This window comes from Channa argus, chromosome 18, assembly GCF_033026475.1.
Source record: "Channa argus isolate prfri chromosome 18, Channa argus male v1.0, whole genome shotgun sequence".
Classification (NCBI taxonomy): domain Eukaryota; kingdom Metazoa; phylum Chordata; class Actinopteri; order Anabantiformes; family Channidae; genus Channa; species Channa argus.
In genome coordinates, this window is record NC_090214.1 from 4023330 (window position 1) to 4050873 (window position 27544).

Here is a 27544-nt window from a genome sequence, read left to right on the forward strand (position 1 = left end):
CTTACAGGAAAATGTATTATAACCTCTTAGTCTTCCTCATAATTTGGAACAAAGGATAATTTACATAGGCTCAACATTCCAATTATAACATTTTTTTCAATAATGTAAAAAAACAAACCGCAAGATTCATATGTTAAAAACTTCAAAGTTATGTTCACATCATCAAAACAGTCCCTAAGTTTAGGTTTATAGACATCGATTGTCTGTCTGTGTTTGACTATTGTGACTCATTCATATGTGTTTGGCTTTTGTGCTATGTCGGTTTTTTAGAAGTTTCCCAGTTTAAATTACAACGAAAATATAGACGTGCATGTTATTTTACAAGTCAGATCCTCGTAATTGTGATAACTATGATAATAATTGTGGCATGTTATGTTATTTCAATGGTGGAGGCAAAGGTAGAAACTGGGTCAAGTTTTGGAAAAAAGATTAAAGCTAGAGTTAAGGCAAATTTTTGGTTATTTCTCATTAATTGTAGTATTTTTTTTATTAGGAGCATTTGCAATTGTGAGAATACTTAATGCTTTTGAATGTTTTGCTTGGTGTTAATCGCCCCCCTCCACCACCCCACCCTAACATTTTGGCAAAGTTGTCTTCCTTCATTCTTTGTAAGATAACCTTGTATGTTGTATTAATTTATCTTTTATTGTTCTGTTGGTAGCAGATTGGTGTCGAAGTTTTGATTCATGTGCAAGTGTTTTGAATTTGTAGCTGAAGGATAAAATACTCTATAGTCCTGTTTTTGCACACAGGCAAAAGAAAAAGGAAAGAAAAGAGAAACAAGATGTTTATTGCATCTCAGCGTATCCATGGCTACATAACACTGAACTTCCACTGAGCATCCATTTTCATTGGAGTATCACCTCAATGCATATTTGCCAGAAGTCTTCATGGAAGCTTAAATCCAGGTGCACCACATGTCTTTTCATACCTGTCACTGCATTAACTATTCCCTTCTGTCAGTTATTTTTCATTGGATTGTATGTGCAAGCACTGTAAGCACCAACAAATCAGAAGGTCTGGACAGGATCCTCCATCACTGTAAGATGTGCCGTTTGCTGCCCCACAGATGCAGCAGCAGACACGCACATGAACCGGAGGACATGTGTACATTCTATTTGTTCCACGTTTTATGGCTTTTGTATATAACAACATATTTACTACTGTTTGAACGTTGTGATATCATAAACCTTTGAAGGAGATATTTCTAATGGTGAGCCAGCAGTTCACTCAGTGTCGGCTTTTCTGTTTGGTATTTATTTATTTATTTATTCTCCCTCAGTACCCTGTGCTTAGCCAGACCCTTTGGAAACTCAACACTCGGTAATGCAAGAAGGGTTTCCCACGCTGAGGAACAAGGTTGTCATTAGTTCTAGTTTGTGTCCCACAAATTATAGTGTTCCTAGTGTCCAGCTGATGAAGTCATCTGAGAGCTTTTTGCATTTTGGGGAGTGCTCTGTGTGCGATGAATTATGATCTTTGTTCATGTTTTCACAGTATTTCACCCCATTAAATGTATAGAATCTAGGACAGCAATGCGCTATAGACATTTCAACTGTACAAAGTGGTAAAGAAAATTTAAAGGAAATGGGATGTATTGGCGATTCTGGTTGTGTTTCTTACTTTTTGCTCTTTATTTACTGTATGAGGTCTACATATGCACAGCATGCAGGTAACGTGACTAAAATGTTTCAACAGACTCATATACCAACTGTGTCTTGCAGCATGCAGTTTTTTTTTTATTATGTATTTATGATGTGACACATTTTCTAAGTATTCAGATTGTGTGGAACTTTAAACAAGCCTGAAATTAGTTTGAGAAAAGGATTCAGTGTTTGTAGTAGCAAAGCAAAGGCTCTAATCCATAAAATCAGGACTAAGTCAAGGTTTGTAGTTTAGCAAAATGCACATGTAAATTCTAGGACCCCCCTCACACCTGAAGACAGGCATGCTACCCTGTAGGATAAATTCTGGGATTGCATGGACCTGAATTAATAAGTTTGGAAAGAAAACTTTTATTCATCCTGCAATCCCCATACAGACCCCAAGCTCTGTCTCTACTGCTTTGTTTAGTGTCTGCCTTGCTGCAAAATGGATTATCTTATTCATCTGTGCCGTAAATGCCAGTTGTTGTCCAAAAACAATTAAAATCCCAGACTCTGACATATCCGCTCCCCTGGGTGATGTTTATTCATTCTAAAACAATTTGTTGTTATCTAACAGTCGAGGCAATTCATTGTTGTCTGTATTGGGATTGTAAACATTTTACTAAACTAGAAAAAGGCTAAGATTTTCATTTTTGCAAGTTACATTAAAAGCACAATTGTGGTTTATTTCTGTTTTCCAGACTCGTCACCATCAACCAGGACGGACATTTGGTCAAGAGGTTAGAGCTGAAATTTATTTTACTAAGTCACCATCTAACATGGGTATTAGAAGCCTTCTGGGCTGCCTCCTCCTGACTGCACTGCTCAGTTCATCAAATGCTGGTCTAGTAAAGAAAATACTACGACATCGGCGACAAACTCTGGCATCCCCTAAAGATCATAACATCACCCTCCCTAGTACAGACCAACCTGTTGTTTTCAACCACGTCTATAACATCAACGTTCCTGCCAGTTCCCTGTGCTCCGTGGACCTGGAAGCACCAGAGAGCACGCCACTCTACCCCAAAGATGCCCCAGTTTCTTCAGGTCACCACACCACTGAACACACCATCGACAGAGATAACCAAATCGTCTTCACCCACCGCATCAACATACCTCGGCAGGCCTGTGGTTGTACAGAAGACATGCCTGGGCTGAAAGACCTCATGAGCCGCTTGGAGATGCTTGAAGGAGAGGTTTCAGCTTTAAGAGATCAGTGCAGTATTGACAAAGGCTGCTGCAGTGCACAGGTCACAGGTAGGTGCAGTTTGTCATATTTGCATAATATAGCCAGCATAATAAAATAATCCCTGGATTTGTACTGAAACATATTTCTTTGCCTTGAGAATAAGGCACATCTGTTTCATTCATCATCTGAGGAGATCTTTGGTTTTTAATGTGGGGGTGTAATTTTCACTGCTGTAGAGCACAGATCAACAAGTCATCAATTAAATTTGAATGGGGCTTGAAGCAAAACATTACGCACTCTCGTTGTAAATTCGGTGAAATGAAGAAGTCGTCTTTTGTTGCCGAAATAAGCCTGGACAATTACTGAAAGATGCACTCTTAAAGCATTATTTTAAAATACATTTAAACCAAAAAAATACAGGTACATAAGCTGAGCTTTAAGATTTCTAAAAGCTAGATTTTGTCAGTTTTAGACAGAGCCAGGTTTTTTCCAGAAGCAAAAACTCACACTGATGTAAACAGAAAATGTAAACAGAAAGCCACATGCACACAGTAACCATTTACAATGTTTAAGGTGAACTTGTACAATAAGACATTTCAAATTAAATAAGTTCCTAATAATAAATTAAATACATTTATTTTATTTTTTTAACCAAAGGTAAGGTGGGAACAAAACCATTCTGCAATGGTCATGGAAACTACAGCACTGAAACCTGTGGCTGTGTATGTGAGCCCGGATGGAAAGGTCCCAACTGTACTGAGCACGCATGTCCCAATAACTGCCACGACCATGGCCGCTGCGTGGATGGAAAGTGTGAGTGCTTCAAGGGCTTCACCGGAGAGCACTGCACGCTCGAGCTCTGCCCTGTGGACTGTGGTGCCCATGGCCAGTGTGTGGGCGGCATATGCGTCTGCTCGGATGGTTACTTTGGTGAAGATTGCTCCCAGACAAAGTGCCTCAACAACTGCCAAGGCCGCGGCAACTGTGATGACGGATACTGTGTGTGTGATGAACCCTGGACTGGGTTTGACTGCTCTGAGCTCATCTGCCCCAAAGACTGTTATGACCGTGGGCGCTGTGAGAACGGCACGTGCTTCTGTGATGAGGGATACACTGGGGAAGACTGTGGAGAACGGACCTGCCCCAACAACTGCCAGGGTAACGGCTTCTGTGTTGATGGCCGGTGCGTCTGCACTGCTGGCTACAGGGGAGAGGACTGTTCTGAGCTCACCTGCCTCAATGACTGCAACGGCAGAGGCATGTGCTTCAACGGGATGTGCATCTGCGATACAGGCTACCAAGGTGAAGACTGCAGCCAGTTAGCATGTCTGAACAACTGTAACAACAGAGGCCATTGCATAAATGGGCAATGTGCATGTGATGTTGGTTTCCAGGGAAACGATTGCTCTGAGCTTTCCTGCCCCAGCAACTGCCTGCACAGAGGGCGATGCCTTAACGGCCAGTGTGTGTGCGATGAAGGCTTTGCCGGCGAGGACTGCAGCATCAGGACCTGCCCCTCAAACTGCTATGGCCGCGGGGAGTGCGTAGATGGACGTTGTGCGTGTCATGCAGGCTTCGCAGGCGAGGACTGCGGTGAATTAAGTTGTCCTAACAGCTGTCAAAATCGTGGCCGATGCATTGACGGGCAGTGTGTTTGTGATGAAGGCTTTTCTGGGGAAGACTGCAGCCAGAAAGCTTGTCCCAATGACTGCCTGGCCCGGGGTTACTGTGTCAACGGCAAGTGCGTCTGTCAGGAAGCCTACTCAGGAGATGATTGTTCTGTCCTGGCCTGTCCAGATAACTGCAACAACAGGGGGCACTGCGTGAATGGGAGGTGCCAATGTGAGAGTGGATATGCAGGGGAAAGCTGTGCAGAGCTGAGCTGCCTCAACAACTGCCACGACAAAGGCCACTGTGTCAATGGTCAGTGTGTCTGTGATGAGGGATACATCAGAGAGGACTGCTCTGAAGGTAAAAAGCTTCCAAAGTTTCAACTAGATGTACCGTAAAGGCAAATTCAATGTGATGTAATGTCCTTCTGTTCTCAAAATAACGTTCTCATCACTCATTAGAACTATTTCAGTGAATGTGAAAGAGTTTTTTGGTTTTTGTATTCCTGTTGTTGTTGTTTTTTTTCTGGCAGCTCTTCTCACCCCAGCCAGATGTGGCTCTGGAGTTTGCATTAGCTCTGTGTGGTGGAAATGTACTGATTGAAGGCATGAGAAACCATCCATGTTGTTTTTGCTTTCCTAATATTTTCCAGTGTCTCCTCCAAAGGACCTGACTGTCGAGGAGGTCACCGCTGACACAGTGGATCTGTCCTGGAACAATGAGATGTTGGTGACTGAGTATCTTGTCACATATGTTCCCACCAGTCCTGGTGGTCTTCTGCAGGAGTTCACGGTCACTGGAGACAAAACATCTGCAACTGTCAAAGAGCTAGAACCCGGTTTAGAATATATGATTAATGTCTATGCCGTTCTGAGCAACAAGAGGAGTATCCCTGTCAGCGCGAGAGTGGCCACAGGTACCTCACAAATCAACTTGTGTGCTAGTTTACTCAAAAAACTTATAAAAGTTAAAGTTAAAAACTGCTTGGAATATTTTTTATTGCCTCCCTACAGCTCTCCCACAACCAGAAGGTTTAAGATTCAAATCAGTGAGGGAGACCTCTGTAGAGGTAATGTGGGACCAGCTGGATATCACCTTTGATGGCTGGGAGATCTATTTCCGCAACACGGTCAGTCTGCTCCTTTGCTTTGAAGACTCGCCCTGAATTTTATTACTAAACATGGAAGAAGTGTGAGATGATAAGCTATGCCAACTTATTGGAAGTGTCAGCAAAACATGGATTTATATTTGTGCTTAACATTAAAATTGCTTTGACATATGGAAAAACTCAGCGAGGGCAATTCTGGGTGTCAAAGTGCTGCAAGTAAATCTTTTTGCCTAGAATCCAGAAACTCTTTGAAATTAAATTATTGTCAGCTGATGAGTCAGAGGCCTTCAAATATTTGCAGCCCCTGCATCAGTATCTAAAAATGACCTTTACTGACCCTGTGTTACTTTTAATAATAGTGTGTGATGTGGTTCAGTGCATATTAGTTGCCTGCCAGATGATGTTTTTATGACAAGTTCTCCTTCATATAGTTTATTTCTTTTTTAAAAGCCTAAATAACTAACTTCGTTCACACTTTTAAGCAGCAACTTGAGCTCTGACGTGTCATGCAAACCAGAACTGATGTATGTGTGCCCACACATGTAGAAATTAACTGTAGAATGATGATTAATACATGTGGTTATTTGCTTGAAGATGATGATCACTTAATCCAAGTGCAGCTGAAACAAATGACCTTATTTGGTTTTAAATGAAAATGTCCAACTCTGTATTTCAAGCCCGTAAAAAGATGCTCTTTAGAAGATTGAGCCACACGTACACTGGACTTTTTTAGGACCTGCTGTCCACATCCTTGCCTTAACCCGATTTCAACCTTAACAATTAGATTTCTTGTCTCCATGTCCATAACAGGATATTTTACATAGGTCCACTTACTTGTCCTTGCAGAAAGAAGAAAATGGAAAAGTTGTGAGCACCCTTCCCTCGTCTCAGAACCAGTTCCTCCAGTCAGGTCTTGGACCTGGACAGGAGTATGAAGTGTCCATTAACATCATAAAGAACAACACCAGAGGACCGAAGACGTCCAAAACAGTCACCACCAGTGAGTTTAGTACCGTTAACCAGCTTTTCTTTTTACATAAAGATTATTTCCGCATCCATTTGGTAAAATAAATATCCAGCTTATGATGCTGATGTTTTTGTCAAAGCTGGTGTAATTATGTAATTTTCCTGCTTTGTCTGGCAGCTATTATCAGTTTAGCCGGGTACAAATAATCTTTACATCATTTGAGCACAGAACGAAAAATAGAGTAATTCCACAGAGAGTAATTCTATAATGAAAAGAAGCGTAACAGCAGGAAATCCCTGCCAGCTCACCACGGGTCTATTTAACGGATTAAAGAGTAAGAGTAACAACAACAAGTTGAATCTCAGCATAGCATGACCATGTAATAGGTTTTCTTTTTACTTTAGCTAAATCTTAGACCCAGCTCCTCTTCCTCTTTTTTTCGCGAAGCTTACTCTATGCATTGCCTTGTAAAATGCTTACAGTTCTTTATGTAATCAGGATGGCACACCAGGCCAAACCACCTTCTTCGTGCAATGAAAAAAGCCTTTGATTTTACAAGTCTACACCCACAGACTCCCTGGGTGTCGCATCATTTCATTTCTGATGTCATTTATTTGTAGAAGCAGTAACTAGACACCGCTGCCAAACTTGACTGATAGAAGAAAGGTTAAACATTTCATATATTTTTAGCCTTGAAGGTCCTTAGCACAGCGCCAAAACAGAGAAACTGTAACCCCAGGATGTTTGTCTGGTAGTGGACTCCATGATCACATCTTTTGTGACAGCCGTTGTGTGTTGATTTAAGCTTGTGTTTTGTCTTCTTGGAGAACCCAGTGGAGTCTTCCAAAGATTTCAGCCAGACAGTTTCTTGGACTCAGGACTTGAGTTCTTCCACTATCTTAGTTTAACAAGCTATTACTTAACTGGGGCTAAAGGGATTTTCACTGGGTTTGTAGGTATTTTGTCTTACATTATATCAAATGTTGGATAGAACTGGAAATTCTTCGTGTTAATGTTACATGGTAAAAAGTCACCATATCACCGAATGTATTTACAGTTTATCCTTTAGCAGAAAATTTTAAAAAAAAAGTGTTTTAGTCCTAATGTACTTCATACTTAAAAATACTCATAATCCTAAGTTTAAAATAGTTTTTTGCAGATCACCAAGGACACTGAAAATCACAACAGTTTTTCTTAGTTTTCTTTTTTTTCATCATTTATTCTAATCTTAATGCTAAATACCATTTCCACTGCACCTTTAAACATAGATTTCTGTCAGCTTCAAAACAAAGTCAACCACATTGACATTTGCTTTTTTCGTGAGTCAATTTTATCACCATCTACTACAAGAGAGTGAAGGAGACATAATTTCTCCCCCGCACCTGAACACGCAGAGATTGACGGCCCGCGGCAGGTGGAGGTGAAGGATGTGACGGACTCCTCGGCTCTGATCAGCTGGTCTCAGCCAGTGGCTCCCATGGACAGAGTCACCATGTTTTACATGCCCAGCTCAAACCCCTCAGATGAAACCCGTGTGGAGATTTACCCCCCAGACAAGCAGTACAACATTGATGGTCTGAGGCCAGACACTGAGTACATGGTGTCTCTCATCTCCAGGAGTGGAGACCTCAACAGTGACCCTGTGACTACCAGATTCACCACAGGTAGACTTGGGATGGGAGGATTTCATTTAAATTTTCATTTGAATTATAGATGCATGTATATGTAAGATATGCAAGCACAGTGGAACAAATCATATAAAAATATACAAAAAAAAAATCATATAAAAACATACTAAAAAATTTACTGTGTACCTCAAACCCGATGTTATTTATCTTGTGATGATTTCCAATTTGTATTTATCTACACTGACCTACCACAAAGTTCAGTGGTCAAGGCAACATAATGAATCTGGGTCTGTGTATGAATCTTAAATTTGTGAGTAGCTAGTGTTAGGATTATAAACTTATTTGTTTCAGCCCTGGATCCCCCCAAACACCTGCAGGCCGTGTCCCAGACTGAAAACAGCATAACCCTTGAATGGACTAACAGTCAGGCCGATGTTGGTAGATATATGGTGAAATACAGTCCCATCTCTGGAGCGAGTCATGGTGAGGAAGTTATCCCACAAGGATCAGGAGACACCACAAAAGCTACCATCACTGGTAAGAGTCTGTTAGATATACAATGAACATGAGCAAGTTTGATCTTCCAAGTCCTTCAGTTTCCTTCTATCCCCTTTATATGGCAGGGCTGAAACCTGGGACAGAGTATGGGATCGGTGTGACTGCCGTGAAGAATGAGAGAGAGAGCGTCCCTGCTACTACAAATGTTGCAACTGGTGAGAGAGGCTTCTGAGCAGCTGTCCAAACACTTTTCCTTCACACCTCTTTATGGTCATCATTAATGAATGAGTTTGTTGATACAGATTTGGTGATGAAATGAAACAAATGACGGCCAAAGTGATTTACGAAATGTTTGTTTTACATTTATTTTTATCCTCCGGCAGATATCGATGCTCCCACAGGTTTTGAGAAAGTAGAATCCACAGAGACCTCCCTCACTCTGCAGTGGCAGAAACCTCAGGCCAAGGTCAATAGCTACAGGCTGGTGTACGTCTCCAAGGATGGCCAGGCTAAGGAGGTGGAGGTCCCGGCCACAGCGACCAGCTTTGCCTTGTCTGATCTGACTCCTGGAATGAGCTACATCCTTACTTTGACTGCAGAGAGGGGACACAAAAGGAGCACGCCTGTCACCCTACCTGCGTCCACAGGTGGGTATCAAATAGTGTTGCTTCGAATGGAAAATAAAACACATGCAACATGTGCTAATTATCAGCTGTTAGACAGTTGAAAAGGTATTTTGTTCACAGTCTGTTGTAACTTTCTTTGTTCTCTATTCTAAGTCAGTTGCAATATTACTTTAGAATGAGGTGTGCAGACTCTTAATAATGGTTTCTCGATTTATGCCTATTTTTTTCCTTGTAGCTTCTTTCACGTTTTATTTATCTGACTCAGACGACCGTGAGCTAACAACCACTACAGGCTTGGAGGACAATGTCATTAGCGTTGTCCATTTAGATGCCTCAGAATCCCAGTTCTCTGGGACGGAGCTTCAAGATGAGCTTGGAGTGCTTGCTATTTCAGGCATAACATCTGATGGATTTGACCTCTCTTGGAGTCTAAATGCTCACAGTATCTATGATAGTCTGGCAGTAGAATACACAGAGGCACATTTATGGGATGTGAGAGAGATACTGCTTCCTGGTGATGCCATTGGCTCTCGAATTGAAGGCCTGAAGGCATCGACAGAATATCAAATAAAACTTTATGGAATAACCAGTAGACAGAGATCTGCACTACTTAAGGCTGTTGCAGTCACAGGTATAAGATTCCCTTTTAGTCCAAACATTGATGACAAACTCTTTAACAGCTTGTTTTACAGCTTCTCCCTTTGGGGGGAAAATTCCGTGTTGGACAGGTCGGATCGGATTAGTGTACACGCATGCGAATAATTTGTAATTAACATCTGCACCTTTTGCATGACACAGTATAATGATAAGGCCAACAGAACTGTTATTATATTTAACACAAAACGTATTTGACCTCATTCCTTTTGTCATCTGCGAAGGCTTCAGGATGGTGGCTAAATGCTTCTTCCCAAAAAATAAATATAAGATGCAATCAACAGTGGGAATAAAAACCCATTAATATCTTCAGATACAATGGGTTATACTGTAATGGCTGATCAGATTTTTTTCTTGCATTTGAATGTTTATGTGACTCTGTCTTTCTTGAAGCCTTGTGCCACTAACTCCATCTACATCAGTCATTGTCTTTAGTCCCATTTAACTGTTACATGATTGTCTAGGACAAAATCCCACCATAGGACACTCGTCAAACAAGTAGCAGTCTTTCTTTAGGGCAGCAGGAACAAAATGGCTGTGCATGGCTTTTCATCTATTTGAAGACAACTGTGTACTTCCACTCCACAGTGGACTACTCAGGACCTTCAACAATTAATGGCACTGACTCAGATGCCATTAATTCTGTTGCTGTAGCTTTTGTGACATGATATAAAGCTGTATCCTTAAAAAAGAGGGATGAAAAATCCACTTCTGGGAAAGAATGAAATCACAGGACTGAACAAAATTACACAATTATTTCATTAAATTTCATGTGTTCTTCTTTTAACCCAGTTTTTCTTTGCAGGTTTATTCTTTTTCACCCAGCAGAGACTGTACCGAATTCATACTTTTAACCTGCTTTCATTCACTGTAGCACCCAAGCCTACCTCTCCAGACGTTCTTACGCTAAGCATCAAGGATGCCCCAACTACCCCAGAGTCTATTCTGGATAACGAAACCGTTCAAAACCCAGACCCCCTTCATCCTGTAAATGTTTCCACTTCTGATATTGATGAGATGACCTCTGAGACTGAGCCTAAAAGTTCAAACCTGGATGTACCGGAGGACCTCAGAATCACAAATGTTACCTCCAGTAGTGTGAGCCTGGCTTGGTCAGCGCCTCACAAGGCTTTTGATAGCTTTGTGGTGGAGCTCAGTGCTCCAACACAAACTCATGTGACCACACTTCCAGGAAGTGTGAGGAAGGCTGAAATAGAGGGTTTGTCTGCCTCTACACACTACAATATTACAATGCAAGGACTGGTGCAAGGGAAGCTATCATTACCTCTCAAAGTTTTTGCTACTACAGGTACTTGGTGCAAATATTTATTTTTGTAGGCATCTATCTATATTTCATTGTCTAAATATGTCACATTGTCAGCATGATCTTATTCTACAAATGATTATAATAATTTTATTTTGAAACTATCCACTTTCATTCTATATTTTCTTGTATTTAGACCTTAGACTCCTGTTTGCCAGGGAGTTTTGGTGCAACAGCAACTTAAAAAAAAAAAAAATTTGTTTTATTATTAATATATATATATATATATATATATATATATATATATATATATATATATATATATATATATATATATATATATATATATATATAGTTTTAATGATTAATAAAAGCCACACTTGACCAAAATCAAAGTTATGGATCTCATACATAAAAAAAAATTGTAGTTTTAGAGATAAAGTTGCGAAATTGCTAGATTACAGCGGGTACATTACAATCATGAGAAACATGACTTTCACACCGAAAACCAGGTCAAAGAAGGTAGAGGAGGAAGGTGTGTTCGTAGGCAGGGGGGGAAGAGGCAAGCTAAGAATGTAGGACTGACAGTAGGGACTTTGAATGTTGGGATTATGACAAGGAAGGCTAGAGAGTTGGTTGACATGATGCAGAGAAGGAAGGTGGATACACTGTGTGTCCAGGAGACCAGGTGGAAAGGTAGCAAGGCTAGAATGGGTCAGATAGGAAGACAAATGGAGCAGGAGTTGTCCTGAAAGAGGAGTTTGTGAGGAATGTTCTAGAGGTGAAAGGAGTATCAGACAGGTTGATGAGTCTGATGCTGGAAATTGAAGGCGTGGTGTTCAGTGTTGTTAGTGGTTATGCCACACAGGTAGGATGTGAGTTAGAAGAGAAGGAGAAATGCTGGAGTTAGTTAGATGAAGTAATTCAGAGCATCCCCAGAGGTGAGAGTGTGGTGATTGGTGCAGACACTAAAGAGGAAGAGGTGGGAAGATGGGAAGGATGTGCAGCAGGTTAGGGTGATTAAAGATAAGGATGGAAATGTATTGACAGGTGCCAGGAATTTGATGTGAAGATGGAAGGAGAACTTTGAAGAGTTAATGAATGAGGAAAATGAAAAGGAACGAAGAGTAGAAGAGGTGACTGGTGTGGAGCAGGAAGTAGCAAAGATTAGTAAGAGTGAAGTGTGGAGGACGTTGAAGAAAATGATGTGTGGAAAGGCAGTTGGTCCTGATGAAATACCTGTGGAGGTATGGAAGTGTCTAGGAGAGGTGGCAGTAGAGTTTCTGACTAGTTTGTTTAACAAGATCTTGAAAGGTGAGAGGATGCCAGAGGACTGGAGGAGAAGTGTACTGGTGCCCATTTTTAAGAACAAGGGAGATGTGCAGAGCTGTGGCAACTACAGAGAAATAAAGCTGATGAACCAAAAAGTGAAGTTGTGGGAAAGAGTAGTGGAAGCTCGGCTAAGGGCAGAGCTGAGCATTTGTGAGCAGCAATATGGTTTCATGCCTAGAAAGAGAACAACAGATGCGGTATTTGCTTTGAGGATGCTGATGGAGAAGTATAGAGAAGGTCAGAGGGAGTAGCATTGTGTCTTCGTAGATTTAGAGAAAGTGTATGACAGGGTGCCGAGAGAGGAGCTGTGGTATTGAATGAGGAAGTCTGGAGTGGCAGAGAAGTATGTTAGAGTGGTGAAGGACATGTATGAGAGCTGTAAGACAGTGGTGAGGTGCTGTAGGTGTGACAGAGGAGTTCAAGGTGGAGGTGGGTCTGGACATGAAGTTAGTTGGTGTGAGAGAAGAGGATGCAGAGGACAGGGTTAGATGGAGGCACATGATTCACTGTGGCGACCCCTGAAAGGGATCGGTTGAAAGGAAAAGGAAGGAAAGCGGTTATATTAAAAATTGTTTCATTTTTAGAGTCAGGCTTAATAAAAATCTGAAATATTTAAAGTTTAAATCATAATACTTAAAAACAAAGCTGTAATTTAGGATTAGAGTTAAGATCTTTGAAGAAGTTTAAAAACATATACAAAACTACAGCCATAGGTTATAACTTTACAAGACAGCATTTCAAGATCAATCATTTCCTGTAAATTTCTCTCTTGAGGAAATATCCCAACTTTCTTTCATAAAATAATTATTCCGTTTTAATCTGTTTAACAGTTAATCTTGAAATCTCTGATCGGTTTTCCTCCAATTGTGGCCTAAATACTCTGTTGTACTTAATGTGGCTTGAACAATTACATGAGAGTAATTCATATAATCCATCTTGCCATTCAGTTGACCCCATTCTGATCTGTCTATCTATTAGAGGAGCTGAAGCCCAGGGTGGTGATCCTCACCATCTCTGACATTACATGGGATGGCTTCACTGTGTCCTGGACCCCCTCTGGTGGGGAGTTTGACAGCTTTGTCATTGAGGTAACAAACTTGGAGAATGTCGCAGAAAGCCAGAACCTCACTGTGTCCGGAGACGCCCTGAGCCTGGATATCACTGGGCTGAATCCCAACACCAGCTACATGGTTGGCCTGTATGGGATGTATCAGGGCTCCTTCCTTGAGCCTGTATACACTGAAGGCACCACAGGTACCTGCAGCTTGCAACGTTGCAGAGTTTTGTCCTTTTTTTTTTTTTTTTTTTTTTTTTTTTTTTTGCCTTTCCATTGATTTTTAACATTCTATTTCAGTCAGTGTCTGTGAGGCAAAGGAACACTTGGCCCCCTTGTTGTCCCACTTTCAGTGGAGCGTCCACACCTCGCTGCATGAAACAGAATAACCTCGTTTCAGTTTTGTCATCACTGTCCAACACTTTGGCCACAGTATACTGTAACTGCTTCATCTTAACCAACATGCCATGAACCATTCTTTACCCTCCAGCCACTGTTTCTGTCTAGCTGAGAGAGGGCAGGGTGATGGGCACCCGTGCCGCATCACTGAACCAAGCCCCTCAAATGTTCACCCTTACTCTGACCTGCTGCTATCATCCCAGTTGTTCGAGTGCATGAAGCCCCCTCCTTCTCCCCTGCATTGTGGTCGGGTTTGATGCTGATGTGCTGCAATGATTGCAAAAGCAAACCAATAACTTTCACTTTCCCCCACCCGTGACACAGTGACAGCGTGACCATCTCATTTCATCCCATGAACCCCCCATTCAGTGTGTAATTGATTAACCTTGAAGGATCATTTGCCTGTGGATTTGTAAGTGCTCACAGTATGCGTGAGTTTGGGATATTTGAGTTCTGTTAATTTGCGTGAATGACACTTGAGATAGTTTAGTTTGGATTATTCTGGTAACTTCAAAGTAAATATCCTCATTTTCTTTTTAACTACTAGGTGGCAAATGATTAAACCTTCTTGTCCTTATCAAGGTAAAATGCTGATAATTTAATCCTAGGTAACGCCACCTTGTGTTATAGCTGATGCTTGCATTTAACAGATTATGTAGGTGCAGTTGCATGTAAAACATCTTGTTTTCTGAGTTTAAGTTTATCTGTGGCAAGCCTGTTCTGCTTTCAACTGCTCTAAAGCAACATAATGCAGAGTTCATCCTTTACCCAGCTTTAACAAACCAACTGCATGATCAAATCTTGCTCTAAATGCATGAAACATACTTTTAGTTATGTTTCCTCCTTAACCAGATTTTCACATTTAAAGTTCCTTCATGTAAAGTTGCAGGCCAGTATTCTTCGGCTTAAAAGCTTTTTGTCTTCCCCCCCTTGGCATCAGATGTTTTTCGATCTTTATTACTATTATTTTTTTTAAGAAATGAAATGTTTGTAATTACTTTAAAATCTAAGCTTCTTTAAATTAATTTATAGGGGAGGACTTTCTATATGCATTTTAAAACATATGCATGTACTTAATCTTTTATTATGCTGCTCAGACTATTAGGATTTACAAGTTGGTGGTGGTGAGTGTAAAACTTTATACATTTTATATGACAAATCAAACCAAGCGGGTGGCAGCTATGAAGTTAATATGTTAGACACATGTCCTGCACTGTGGTTATACTGAAAATCTCATAATGGTTTCTTTCTTTAGTGACTCAACCAGTCATTGGCAAACTATATATCTCAAACATAACGTCAGACAGCTTTTCAGTCCTCTGGAATGGCACTGAAGGAGAGTTTGATGGTTTTATCCTGGAGATTATTGACTCTGATTGGCTGATGAAGCCAAAGGAATATAACATTTCCCACTATGCAAAGTCCCATGATGTCACAGGGCTTAGGCCCAGCGCTGATTACATAGCCTACCTCTATGGGACGTACAAAGGATCCCGAACAAGGGCTGTCAGTACTGTTGCAGCAACAGGTATTTTGTATTTTTTAATCTTACAAAGAATGCGGTTAAATATAAACCCTATTTCCAGAAAAGGTAAGATGTTGTGTAAAATGTAAATTAAAAAGAGGATGCAATGATTTGCAAAAACATATGTAAATTGTAAATAGTACAAAGACGGTTTTCATTTTCTTTTTAATATTTGGTTAATTTAAAATTAGTAACATTATTAACAGGACACAATTAAGAGTCAACTGGCAACAGGTCAGTATCATGAATGGGTATAAAAAGGGGATGAGGTTAATGAACCTAGTTAACAAAAAAGAAGTAAAAAGTATTTTCTGTGCCTTTATAAGAACATTCCTCTAAATTACATTCACATTTAGTGATTTGGCAGGTGCTTTTATCCAAAGCGACTTACAGGTGACGTACAAGGCAGCAAAAGGTGGGTATAAAGAAGAGGGCGAGGTGATTACTTTGTTAAAAACAAAGTATTTATAGTCCCTTGATAAGAACATTTACATTTAATCATTTGGCAAATCAAGGAGAAATTAAATTGATTAAAGAATTTGGAGATTTAGTTGCGTATGGTAAATAATATCACTGAAACAATCAGAGAATCCAGAGAAGGCTTTGCATGGAAAAGGACTAGGTTGAAACCAGGACCATATAGCTGTGATGTTCAGGGCCTCAGCCATCCCTCTATTAAATACTGACACAATTGTGTAGTGAAAATAACGGCATTGGCTCAGGAACGTGTTTGTCAGTGAGCACAACTCTTGTATCCAAGATGAAACTGTACAATGCAAATAACTAACTTAGATAAAACAAGATCCAGAAACGCAGCCACCTTCTATGAGCTCAGTGCAATATTTTGAACAAAACCTAATTTCTCAATTTAACATTTACCTATTTTTAATTGGTATTATTTACAGTGCAAACCGGGCTTAATCGGATAAGCCCTAGGGTGCTGGGAGCTGGGGCTTGCCTTCGCAGAAATTAAAATTATTGCCAAACAAACATTGTTTGGAGTGTTTTTTGATGGCATTAAGGCCTTCAGAAAAAAGTAATGGAGAGCATTTTATGAACCTTTCATCATTGATTTCTTTCTAGATTTTACACAATATCCCAACTTACCTGGAACTGGAGTTTGTATTAGTAGCTTTTTTATATATATAGTTAATTATTTTGGCCCTTCATGCATACACTGGCCTGTTCAAGAGCTTTCTATTTCCATTAATGAACATATATCTTTCTCTTCCCCTGTAGCTGAAGAGCCTGATTTGTCCAGGCTAGTTGTTTCTAACATTACCTCAGACAGATTCTCTCTGTCATGGCGGACAGGAGAGAAGGCATTTGATAACTTTATAGTAGAAGTCAGAGAGTCTGCTTTGCCCTCGCAGGCGATGGGGCGCGCTTTGCCGGGCGACGTGCGCTACACAGTCATGGCCGGGCTCAAAGCGCGCACAAGCTACAACATAAAGCTGTACGCCAGTGCCGGTGGCCAGAACACAAAGCCTCTATTTGCTGTAGCTACCACAGGTATCCCATTACATGCATCTCTAGACACTGCGTGTACCAAACACAGATTCCTGTACAGCATAACTAAAAAGCCGTGTTGTGTTTTTTTTATTCAGAGGATGTCCCACAGTTGGGGCCCATAGCTGCTTCGTCAGTGAGCCCACATAATCTCAGCTTGTCCTGGAGCACTGTGTCAGGCCATTTTGATGCCTTTGTTATCCGGGTCAGTGACTCTGAGCAGCAGTCTGATACACTGGAGTTCAGACTGCCTGGTGAAGTCCGTAACATGACAGTCTCTAATCTGTTGGATGCCACAGGCTATGACATTGAACTGTACGGTATTTCTCATGGGCGCCACTCTCCCTCTGTGTTAGCCCACATCGTCACAGGTACTATGTATTTTACTCATATCTCCAGCACTCATCACTTGCAGGTTTCACATCCAAACGTTAATGGGCTCAAGTTTCTTCTCGGGCACTTTGCCTCCATGGGCTTTATACGGCAAATTAAACCAGCATTTGTTTCCTGCTGGTTCAAAGTCTGAATGCAACAAGTCCAATTTGACAAATTTAGTAACCCAAACAGGGTCTTACGTGGATCTTTCTGATAAATTACACCCATCTCTTGTTCTGAGCTTTGATGAAATAAGTCTACAATTGGAAACTATTCGTACAAGTGTGATAAAGAGCTGGCCTGACACGGATCCCAACTTGGTTATAAGTAGAACTTAGAACTTAGAAATGCCCATAGAAGAAATCAGGTGATTATTAAGGCTCAAATCTAAATCCGGAGCAAGAATCTTGTTACAATACTTTTAATATTTTTAAATTTGTATGTATTTTACACTTTAAAATGCTGCTTTATGAGAAGAAAAGAGATTATAATTTGTCTACAATTTACAGTATGGGAGAAATATAATGCACTGTAATACATGACAAAATCTGCCATTAATGTGCAGTTGCCTTTAAATTCTGGAGATATCATTTCAAATTTGGTCACACTTGACGTTTGCCCCATTTAAAAATCCATACCTTACAGGAAGAATGGATTCGATTATTTGCTTTTGCAACCATTGCACACCTTTTCCTCCTAATGGAATCTTGTTCCCTCCTCCAACATCTGTTCCCGATCACAAAACGATGAACCCACTCCCCTTCAGCTCCTCTGCCTAAAGTGGAAAACTTAACCATTTCCAACGTAAAGCCCTACGGCTTCCGTGTGTCGTGGGAGGTGAGGCAGCAGCTGGAGCAGCAGGAAGATTTCCCCCCTCCAAGCGGTGGCTTTAGCCATTTTCGCATAGTGGTGACAGACTCTGGCTGGCTGCTGAAGCCTCAGGAATTCATTGTCCCAGGAAACCAAAGTCACTTAGACATCTGGGGCCTCATCACCGGCATAGGATATGAGGTCAGACTGACTGGGGTGTCAGAGTCAGGGCTTCTCTCTCGGCCTCTGACTACGGTGGCTGTGACAGGTACCACTCACAGTGCACCGCAAGGTCCCTCTCCTTACTAAAATGCACAGTTCTGTATTTTATTTATGATTTATGATTGTTGAACTTTATCATCTGATTCTGAAGTTCCACCACTACCACCTGGCAGCTCCTTCAAGAGCATCATTTTTATTAATAAATGATTTTGACAGGTTTCACATAAAATATAATTTAACGACATTGACCTTTGATAGATTGTGGTTATTGCCATGTTTCAGTGGTGTGGCTCCGGCTCAGTACTATAATCTAACCCAAACTCATTTTTTAACTTCATTGTATGCAGCTTCATCATCGCCGGGAGGAAGAGATGTCGAACTTCTGTCCATGTCTTACTTACCTCAAAATATGAACAAGCCAAGTTGTTTGTTTTCATATTTTAAAATGTGTTTTCCTTCAGATTTAATTGGTCCTACGTAGATGTGTGTGTGGATATAATGTGATTCTCATGGATCCTTATTGTTTTTTCAGTAAGGTTAAAACAACACTCCAATGGATGGATACAAATCAGTGAATAAAACAAAATGATTGAAAGTAGGAAAACACTGATGAATCAACAGACATTCTGAGCATGAAATGTCAGTTGATTTAATCGTCTTTCACTTTCTTTAAATGCACTGAATGCATCAAGGCTGAACGTGAGGACGCATGGGGCCTCAACTCAGAGTTTGCTGAAATCCTTCCAGCAAATTATTTAAAGCTCGTCATGGAATGTGAACTTGCTAACTAGCATATATAAACATCTATGAAAACCCTCTTGTCTTCTTAATTCCGTGAAACTTGCATATCTGTGGCCCCTGCACTGGTTTGCACTAATTGACACCTGAGCATGGTGGACAACAAAAGTGTTTCAGGCTGGAATCACTTGGCCAGCTCTCAGACGTTGGTGAATAATGCTACAAAAACACCGATTCTTCTACAACGTTTTGTTTCCTTGTCTAACCAGAGGCTGAGCCAGAAGTGGAGCATCTCTTCATCTCTGATGTTACGGCTGACGGTTTCCGTGTGTCATGGACGTCCAGTGAGGACATGTTTGATAGATTTGTGATAAAAATTAGAGACAGTAAAAGATTAGCCCACCCTCAAGAGTACAGTGTCCGTGGTGATGAGCGAACCAAGGTTTTAACTGGACTCATGAGTGGCACTGAGTATGAAATTGAGCTTTATGGTGTCACACTGGACCAACGCTCCCAACCGATTACTGCAGTTGCTCAGACAGGTACATGGAAAACACTGGAAAGTGTTTTGATTTATACTAACCTTTACATATGCTGAGATTTTGGTGTGACATCTGCTGTCAGAACTGGATCCACAGCTGCATTAATAATCTTTATTCCTCTGGTTTGGGCTTAACTCCATGTCTGTCACTAATGGGAAACTTTAATTCACAACTTTCAACACTTTCTTGTTTGCACATATTCTTTTGCACTTGTTTTAGGCCTGAGCTCCCCAAAAGGACTTTACTTCTCTGACGTGACTGACTCCTCAGCCATAGTTCACTGGCCCATGCCTCGCTCTCCGGTGGACAACTACCGCATCACCTATGCGCCCTTTGAAGGAGGTGAGGTGTGAATCAGTTATTACATTTTTGCACATTGTTATTATGGCTATCCTTTCAGTATACATTCAAATGTACAGTATGACCTCTACAATGTGAAATGTTGGTCATTTCATTTTGACATATCTCAGCGATTGCTTTGGAGACTGAGAAAGGTCATTAAGAAAAGATTAGAAAAGACATTTTTGAGTTTCCTTAAACATGTTGATGTCCACGCTAACAGTTTTACCAGGAGACAAAAAATATTTGTAAAATACAAGCAATTCATAGCAACACGAAAGAAATTACATGTGCAAACGTATTCATGACTTTTGCCATGACACTCAAAATTGAGCTCTGATCATCCTTGAGATGATACAACTTGATTGGAGTCCACCTGTGGGAAACTCAGTTCGTTGGACATGATTTGGAAAAGCACCCAACAGTCTATATAGGGTCCCACAGTCAACAGTGCATGTCAGAGCCCAAACAAAGCCATAAATTCCAAGGGATTGTCTGTAGACCTCTGAGACAGGATTGTATCGAAGTACAGATCAGGAGAAGGGTACAGAAAAATGTCTGCAGCATTGAAGGCCCCAGTGAGCCCAGTGGCCTCCATCAAGTGTCATGTCTGGAGGAAACCAGGCACCGCTCACCATTTGACCAATATCATCCCTACAGTTAAGCATGGTGGTGGCAGCATCATGCTGTGGGGATGTTTTTCAGAGCCGGGAACTGGGAGACTAGTCAGGAACGAGGGAAAGATGAATGCAGCAATGTACAGAGACATTCTTGGTGAAAACCTGTTACGGATCACTCTGGACCTCAGACTGGGGGTGATGGCTCATCTTTCAACAGGACAGCGACCCTAAGCACACAGCCAAGATAACAAAGAAAGGGCTACGGGACAACTCTGTGAATGTTCTTAAGTGGCCCAGCCAGAGCCCAGACTTGAACCCGATGAATGTCTTATTGTCTGTAGATATTGTATTGTTTGCGTATAGTTTGTAGAAGGAAAAATAATGAATTTAACCCATTTTGAAATAAGGCTCTAACATAAAATGTGGACAAATGTGTTAGCCACTGGGAATGACTTTCTGGGTGCACTGTATATCCAATGGGTTGCACTACGTCACAGCATTTTGTCGCATGCACATTGAACCGCTTGGCGACCTTGTGCACACAGGTCAAAGTCAAACTCAGTTGAACTTTACCGGCTGCACATTGTGATGAATAGGATGTGTTGTCTCTTAAGGGCCAGTAGAGAGGACACAACCAGTAGAGATGGCATATCTAGCCATGATCCAGCCAGCCAATTAAGGAACAGCTATGTGGAAAAACATAAGCGACCTTGGCAGAAAGCTGTATCATGGAAACAGATTTTTATTCAAGAAGGCATGTCAGGTGTCTAGCTATAGTCTTTTTTTATTTATTATTTTTAGGTTTCTGTGTAATCCCATAGTTTTTTCCTTCAGTAGCTCTACAGGCCTACTTGAAATAATATGGTAAAGAGGTTAATTTCTTTTATGCACACTATTTTATTATTACTGAAGATTGATCATAACAAGGTAACTGCTTTTGCTAGAAAACCCAGCATTTTTAATAACCATTGCTATTTTTCTTATCTGACATAAAAACAAAAACTGAAATTAAACATATTATAAACTGGAATTAAAATAATAATTCTGTCTGTCCTTCACAGGAAGCACACTGGCAGTCACTGTGGGCGGTAACATGTTTGAGGCTTTGCTGCCCAATATGATCCCTGGCAGGACGTACAGAGTGGCTGTCAGTGCTGTGAAGGGTCTGGAGGAGAGTGACCCCAGCTCTGACGCTGTGACCACAGGTGGGTTTCAGTCAGTTCTTCTGATCTAGTGTAATATTGCAGTACACTCAAAGAAGAAAATAATAATAAGAGCCTGTTTGTTTCCTCCAGCTTTGGACAAACCTCAGGGCCTGACTGCAGTTAATGTCACTGACACTACAGCCCTGCTGCTGTGGCAGCCGTCTGTGGCCGCTGTAGATGGCTACGTCATTACCTACAGTGCTGATTCAGGTGAATGTCTGTGTTTTTCGTTTGTGATGGAGATCAGGAAGCCTGAGTTCAGGTGCTTTATTTAAGGTCAGCTTGATTTTATTTATCCAATCTCTGAACTACTGCTAAAACAATGTAGGGTAGCACAGGGAACAACCTAGCACATTTTGGTTTCTCCTATCATTATAATTATTATTATTTTAGTACTTAAGTTGTGATGCTACAAACGAACCTACCTACAAATGACTGGAGGTGCACTGTTACAACTTGTAACAGAGGGTAAGTTGTAACATTGGTAGAAGACATTCTATGTTGTATGAAACAAAATATATTTTGCCAGCATAATGGAATATATAATAACCATATATATGATCAATAAATGAATACACACACTCGCATTAAATTATATATGAATACTGACAGGGGCTTCCAACAATGTTTTCTTTTCACCCCATTGGTGATGTTGAATATTACCTTTTTTCCTGAGAAAGTTGTTTTTGACAAAGCTCATATCAAAACCACACTGAAGGCAAGTTTCTGCTTTCGTGCTAATAAAGGTAGACAATAAATTAAAATGATCTTTTTATTGTGTGCACAAAAACAAAAGCTCAAATATAAAAACACCCCAGTGGTGTTAGAAGAGTTCTGTGCTGTGTGGATTGCATGTTCTCCCCATGCACACGTGGGTTTCCTCCAGGTAATGTCGGTTTCCTCCCACAGTCCAAAAATATGCCTGCTAGGTTAATTGATCAGTACAAATTGCCCATAGGTGTGAATGGTTGTATGTCTGTGTATGTCTCTCTGTGTTGGTCCTGAGAAAGACTGGCACCCTATCCACCCTAGACCCCACCTCTCGCCCAATGACAGCTGAGGCTACAGCCCACCCCAACACCAAACAGCATAAATACTTACAGATCATGGATGCATGAATGAAAGCATTGATCATTGTTTGATGCATTGTCCATTATGCTATTATGTTAATCTTAGTTTCTACCTGATAAATATTTCTCTTGGTCACACAGCTTTTCTTCCACAAATAATTCAATCTGTGACATTTGACGAGTGGATGTTACCTTACAGTGTTCCCTGTGGTGGAGCATGTTTCTGGGAACATCGTGGAGTTTGAGATGGGCTCCCTGGTTCCAGGAACCCACTACACAGTGGGAGTTCATGCCATGAAAGAAGCTCAGAAGAGTGGCTCTGCTGTTGCTGAATTCACCACAGGTGAGAGGGAAAACCTCCCGGCATACAGCAACATTTATATCTGTATGCAGGTGTTTGATATTTCAGTGTGATGGAGTTGCTCATAGTAATGAATCTGTTATTATCACCTGAATCTGGAGTTTCCCTAAATAAGCTGTTGTTTGCAAAGAAGTGTGTCATATTAATTTAAAACATGATATGTAAGTGTTGCATTGACAGCTTATAGTGACTTCAGTCAGTGCACGTTTAATGGATGATAATTCTATGGTGTGATGCTGTGTTTGCAGACGTAGACCCTCCCCGTGACCTGGCAGCTGTTAACATCCAAACTGAAAGTGCTACCCTCGTTTGGAAGCCCCCAGAGGCTGCTGTCACTGGTTACACACTGACCTTTTCTTCTGCGGATGGTATAACTAGGGTAGGGTCATCCCCAGCATGGTGGTCTTGCTTGCATAAATAACTCCCAATAAAGAGCTACACTTAGAATCTAAGTGATTTTTCTAAAGCAAGAAATTCACATGATGATGATCTGTCACCTTCATTAACCCAACATAGTGTTGGCATGAAGTGTCATCTTATCTTCCAGTACATACATTCTAATTAAATAAAAACTGTCTAACTTTCACACAAAAATAAATATGATTCCTACAATAGAGCAATAGCTTGCAGTAATGCATATTCATTTGCAAAAAAGCAATTTTGTTGCTTTGTCTGCATGAATTCAGGAGGTGATGCTAAGCCCAACAGCTTCGTCATACATGATGACTCAGCTAACTGGTTCCACGGAGTACGCTGTGAGACTGCAGGCCATCGCTGGATCCCAGAGAAGTCGTCATGCAACCACTGTCTTTACCACCAGTAAGTATGAAAACGTGCATTATACACATCTGTTTAGCTTCTAAACATTTATGTCAGCAGAAAATTGTCCAAGTACTTTTGCTCAAGTGCTGCACCTAAACATACAGTTTGTGACCCTTTTAAAAATATTGTTTTAGTAGAAAAATGCTCCAATACACATCTTATTGTGGAAAGGTGCTTTCGACACATCATGTGACTCACTGGCATCAGGGCAGAGATATTCTGCCTACTATATATATAAGTTTTTGAGCTTGATTGTAACCAATCGAAGATTTGAATCCTTTCTGGCTCATGGCTGACAGACACTGCCATGTTGAGAGTCAGCATGGTGCTTTAAACACCTTTCAGTCCACACAGAGGTGTAAACGAGGTCGCAATAGGGGTCAGCGTTTGTGAATGCAGTCCCAGGTCTGCTACAGTAAGACTTCCTCATGCTGATGTGTGTGTGTGTGTGTGTGTAGGGTTTCCCATATATTCATTTATTTGTATGAATACCCATCACTATCATCAGTCACATCGAACCTTTCTCCTAAGCTAAATGTTATATATGTGTGTGTGTGTGGAGTATGGTGAGTGGTGACTAGAACTAACTTAAAGTGCATATTGTAGATTTAGGAACATCTAAAAGGTGCTTTTTCCATTTTATAGTGCTCCACGTTTTATGTTCCACTACATTTATCTGACAGGTGATGTTACTGTATAACCCATTCTTACAGTTTTTACGTAACAAATATACGATAAGCCTATTGTTAAAGATTAAACTCATAGTGCCTGATAGCATGGCCGCATTTCTTGTCTCAGATGCCGTTTGCTGTCTACTGTCAGACGTATTCGTTTACGGTACATCTGTGTAGCAGACTTTATCTTTCCCCCTCCACTGATTATGTCACAGCTTCACCGTGTGAAGCTTGTGATGGTTCAAAACCACAGGACTTCACCTCAAGCCGCTACATCAGTTAAATGATGTGTCTTTTTATGTGCTGTATTTTTGTACTAACTGGGTAGAATATACTATACATTAACCTAGTTTAAAAGAGCCAGTCTTCTAAATACTACTTTCACAGCTGCTAAAATGTTTGATGCATACTGCAGTTGGAATGCACACATCTGTGCCTAAAGGCAAATTCCTTTAGTTTAATCTGATATTCCAGTCAAATCACCTGTGCTTATTTTTCTTTCGAGCTGCTCCTCGTGAAAAACTCTTTTTCACAGCCTTCTTTCTTTTCAAGCTCCTTTCTCTCCACATAGCATCTTGTGTGTTTTTGTAACAGATTTGGAAAGAACAATTCCAACCACATGAGGTCTCTAACTAAGTGTGTTTTTATTGTGTGTGTATTAGTTGGACAGTTGTACCGACACCCTAAGGACTGTGCTCAGATTTTACTGAACGGAGAGACTGTCTCTGGTGTGTACACCATCTACGTGGGAGGAGAGGAGAGCCAGCCTATCCAGGTTTACTGTGACATGACCACAGATGGTGGAGGATGGACGGTAAGGAAATCCACCTGCTGGTATTCATCTAAAGGCCATTTTTATAAATCATATTCATGTTGATCAAACCAGATACACAACACCCGTTTTTCCAATGATAGACAGCAGCTGTGCTTGTTATGATTATTGTAAAGATGTTGTGACACTTCTGAGTGTCGGTCCTTCTCAGGTTTTCCTGAGACGGCAGAATGGAAAGCTGGATTTCTACAGGAACTGGAAGAACTACACAGCTGGCTTCGGTAACGTGAATGATGAGTTCTGGCTAGGTAAGAACACTCCTCTAGTTTTATTCGAATGTTGTCTCTCTCCCTCACTCACACACATTTATCCTGGGTTATAGGTCTCTCCAACCTCCATAAAATCACATCTTCTGCACATTATGAGCTGCGAGTGGACATGAGGGACAATGGAGAATCAGCATATGCTCAGTATGACAAGTTTTCAATTGCAGAGCCAAGAACACGCTACAAAGTGTATATTGGAGCTTATAGTGGAACAGCAGGTAGGTGTCACTGTAAAGGAAAAGTGGCATGTTTGTACAGTAAACATCACTTAGTTTCCATCCACTTTTTTTTATGTGGATTTTCACTTTGCACGTTAAAAAACTGGAGTTGTAATATTTTGATTGGCCGAGGTGAAAAAAGTAGTGCACCAAGTAAAAACTCATTGCAAGACAGAGCAAATAGCAACAGAGGCTCCGAGTAATTCACAGTGATTCCTCCACTGAAGATGGAAAAATTACAGAAAGCCAAAATATCAGATCTGCATGGCGCAACAAGGAGACTTTAAACTTGTGGAGAAATGTATTGTAGAGGGGATCCAGATGTTTTGGAGGATTTTATTGCTTTAAAGGTGTATCTGCAATAATTTCTCCAGTGCCTGTGCTTTACATGCCTGTGCTTTACAGCCGTGGCAGGAGTCATTGTGTCTTCAGGTTGTCCATCCATGTTTTTAACACAGTACAGTACAAATGCCTTGAGGGAATTTTTTTTAATTTTGGCACAAACTTGGACTCAAGGATGAAGGAGAATATGAGTCTGACAGACATGTAAAAAGGGGTCATTCTAGTTTGAATTCCTCACCTCGATGTGCCGCCGTGTGCGGCCTTTTTAAGCTAATCACCTTCTGGCTGTAGCTTCATGCTAAATGTGCAGACATGAGAATCGTATTGATTTTGTCATTAACACTAATAAATATTGATAGCCACTGTGACCGGTGTAGTTAACTTAAGGCTCACATTTTCCCATGCATGAATCCACTGTCCATACCTTCACCAGGTGACTCCATGACCTACCACCAGGGCCGACCCTTCTCCACCTTTGACAATGATAATGATGTTGCTGTCACCAACTGCGCCTTATCCTACAAAGGGGCCTTCTGGTATAAAAATTGTCATCGTGTGAACCTCATGGGAAAATATGGTGACAACAGCCACAGTAAGGTATGTTACATTTTACACGAATCCTTAAAGGAAAAAAAAAAAAATGATAAAAAATAGGACAGTACTCTTCTTAGAATGATCTGCTAGGGAAATGCCGGGAAGTATCTGCTGTGAATATGTTCTGGAGCAGCATTTGTGGCAGTTTTTCCATTAAAAACATTTGTTCAATGCTTAGTTTTACTTGCTATTAATAGTATTTTAATGAAAGGTCTGTCTCTGATCAAATTGCTGAGAAATACCATCCTGTTACACAGTACATACTGTTTACATGTACAGTTGTTTGCAACTTCTTATTTTGGATATCAAATAGTATAAAGAGTTTTGTTCATCAGCGTATTCAATACAGATGTCCCTCTTTGGAAATATATATACACAATGACTGCTACTAGCTGAATTTGGATTATTGTTACGTCAGGTTCAGGGTTATTTTGCATCACCCTTCATATGCCATTTCAATGGTAAGAATTAATTTCTGATGAAGGAACATTCATACCCAGCTGT

The 27544-nt window shown here is 40.7% G+C and overlaps 1 protein-coding gene across 4 annotated transcripts in view; it reads left to right on the plus strand.

The window, feature by feature from the left end:
- LOC137104296 (tenascin-like) overlaps positions 1-27544 on the plus strand; it is a 60150-nt gene that overhangs the window by 30827 nt on the left and 1779 nt on the right. The window contains exons 6-32 of one of the 4 annotated variants that reach the window (XM_067485267.1): positions 2348-2903; positions 3493-4806; positions 5099-5362; positions 5460-5575; positions 6401-6554; positions 7916-8185; positions 8501-8686; positions 8773-8862; positions 9031-9294; positions 9509-9904; positions 10802-11236; positions 13502-13777; positions 15232-15504; positions 16741-17013; positions 17109-17381; positions 18152-18463; positions 19425-19697; positions 19917-20039; positions 21718-21861; positions 21952-22071; positions 23131-23274; positions 23541-23671; positions 23979-24111; positions 25451-25602; positions 25772-25868; positions 25943-26104; positions 26880-27043. In XM_067485267.1, the coding sequence (XP_067341368.1) occupies positions 2426-2903; positions 3493-4806; positions 5099-5362; positions 5460-5575; positions 6401-6554; positions 7916-8185; positions 8501-8686; positions 8773-8862; positions 9031-9294; positions 9509-9904; positions 10802-11236; positions 13502-13777; positions 15232-15504; positions 16741-17013; positions 17109-17381; positions 18152-18463; positions 19425-19697; positions 19917-20039; positions 21718-21861; positions 21952-22071; positions 23131-23274; positions 23541-23671; positions 23979-24111; positions 25451-25602; positions 25772-25868; positions 25943-26104; positions 26880-27043 (7017 nt within the window). In that variant the 5' untranslated portion in view covers positions 2348-2425. The remainder of the gene's footprint in view (positions 1-2347; positions 2904-3492; positions 4807-5098; positions 5363-5459; positions 5576-6400; positions 6555-7915; positions 8186-8500; positions 8687-8772; positions 8863-9030; positions 9295-9508; positions 9905-10801; positions 11237-13501; positions 13778-15231; positions 15505-16740; positions 17014-17108; positions 17382-18151; positions 18464-19424; positions 19698-19916; positions 20040-21717; positions 21862-21951; positions 22072-23130; positions 23275-23540; positions 23672-23978; positions 24112-25450; positions 25603-25771; positions 25869-25942; positions 26105-26879; positions 27044-27544) is intronic. The other 3 variants (XM_067485268.1, XM_067485269.1, XM_067485270.1) reach the window with 3 other exon arrangements.